Source organism: Eurypyga helias, unplaced genomic scaffold (genome assembly GCF_000690775.1).
Source record: "Eurypyga helias isolate BGI_N326 unplaced genomic scaffold, ASM69077v1 scaffold29935, whole genome shotgun sequence".
Lineage (NCBI taxonomy): Eukaryota > Metazoa > Chordata > Aves > Eurypygiformes > Eurypygidae > Eurypyga > Eurypyga helias.
In genome coordinates, this window is record NW_010253847.1 from 672 (window position 1) to 2521 (window position 1850).

The 1850-nt window shown below is 62.2% G+C and overlaps 1 protein-coding gene across 1 annotated transcript in view; it reads right to left on the reverse strand.

The window, feature by feature from the left end:
• CSF1 (colony stimulating factor 1 (macrophage)) overlaps positions 1–1649 on the reverse strand; it is a gene marked incomplete at both ends in the record, with an annotated part of 2312 nt that extends 663 nt beyond the window's left edge. Inside the window, 3 exon segments of the mRNA XM_010152808.1 lie at positions 652–829; positions 1095–1274; positions 1587–1649. Coding sequence (XP_010151110.1) covers positions 652–829; positions 1095–1274; positions 1587–1649 — 421 coding nt within the window.
• Between the last annotated feature and the right edge of the window lie 201 nt (positions 1650–1850).

Genomic DNA, 1850 nt, shown 5'->3' on the forward strand with positions numbered 1-1850 from the left:
TCACGTTTAACGTCCCCCCATGGCACAGGGACACAGCACAGCTCCAGCACACGGGTGGCAGCGAGACGTGTCCTCCATGGGCATGCAGACAGGCGGCACGGGCGCTCGCAAAAGCACGGACGGCAACACAGGCTCCTCCACCCCGGCGGGCAACACTCTTCCCGAGGGCTTGGTTGGGGAAACTGAGGCACGGGGCAGTTGAAGTGATGCAGCCGAGGTCATGCAGCACATCAGTGGCAGAGGGGTCCCAGCGCCTCCAGCTCTCCGTGTTACAGTCCCCAGGCGCTGGGGCTTTGAGACGGAGCCGAGCCTGGTGCCTCCAGCCAGGCTGATGGAGATGCCTCCTTGTTCTCCCTCAGCATCTCTCCAGCCTTGTTTTTAGCAGGATTCCATCCAAATCCCACCTCCAAAGAGTAGCCAGCCCCTCCTCCCAACCCCACTCTCCCCAGACACAGACGCAGAGCTCGCCGACACACCAAGGCCAGCCGAGCGACAGAGACAGGGACCGACGCAGACACATGCCGTGCCCGTGATGCCCGTGTGTGCCCACGGACGGGCACGCACGGCTCTCAAGCTGCTCCATGCAGGCGAGCCCAAGCCCCCCAGCCCAGCACGAGTTTGCCAGGCAGAGGCAAAGCCTCGGCGCCTCACCTGGTGAGGGTCCAGCCTTCTTGGGCCCCAAGCAGGTCCTGCGGTAGATGTGGCTGCAGTCTTTCTCGAAGGTCTCCTGGCTCTGCAGCAGCTGTTTGATGTCCTGGAAGAACTGCTTCACCAGCACCAGCATCTCGTGGGGCGAGGTGGTGAACTCCTCGAAGCACTCCTGCGAGAGCTGGAGACAGAACCGGGCTCAGCGTCGACTCCACAACCCCGCCGGGCACCCGGTGTCGCCACCGCAGGGTACCACGCTGCACCCAGGGCAGGGTTTGACCCCTCCGCGGCTCCCCGTGTCCATGCACACCCCACCTCTGCTCCACTTCAAGGTCCTGCCCATGCACCCACCCCAGAACGCTCCCGACACCCCACTTCACCCGAGGAGAGGGCTCAGACCCACACCCCTGCCAGTCTGGCACCCCACGAGGCAGAGGACACCGTACCTTTCTCTCCTCCTCGTCTTCCTCCTTGATGCAGGGGTCGATGTTCTCGTCGATGCGGCTGTACATCCTGCGCACCATCTGCATCTTTTTGGCGTTGGGGGAGTTCTCCTTGAACACCGTTCGCTCCAGGATCTTGTCCAGCAGAGGAAAAGCAGCTTTCACATAGCAGACCGAGTCGTTCTGCGAGGACATGGACACCCCCAAAAAAAGAAACTGGTTACTGGATGAGCAGAGATAGCATCACCCAACTCGCTCTTGGGGAAACTGAGGCACGGAGCCCCAAAATGCCTTTCTGCCGTGGACTTAGCCACCTAGCCAGGTGGGGTGGGTCCCCCCAGGGCTGTGTCCCATAAAGGGGGACAAGAGAAAGGAGATGGGGGTGAAGGACAATAGGATATACCCCGATATGGACCCCCCTGGGGACACACACACCCCCCGTGCACCAGACAGCTCCAGTCCCTGTCCCCCAGTGCCCAGCAAGGAGCCACTCACCAACTGCAGCTTATTGATGAACCTGAAGGAGACCCTGCCCGGGTGCTGCATCTGGGTGTCAGCCTGGAAGGACAGAGCAGGATGTGACCCCAGGGCTGGCATGGCAACCCCAGGATGTGCCATGCCCTGGGCACAAAGGGGTGCCTCATCCCCTCGAATCCACAGGGCTGGGGAGGGGTCTGCTCCCACCCCTGCTTCACCCCACACCGTCCTCCTCACACAGACACTTCCCTAAGGTCAAAGCTCTGGGAGGGGGGAGCCCAG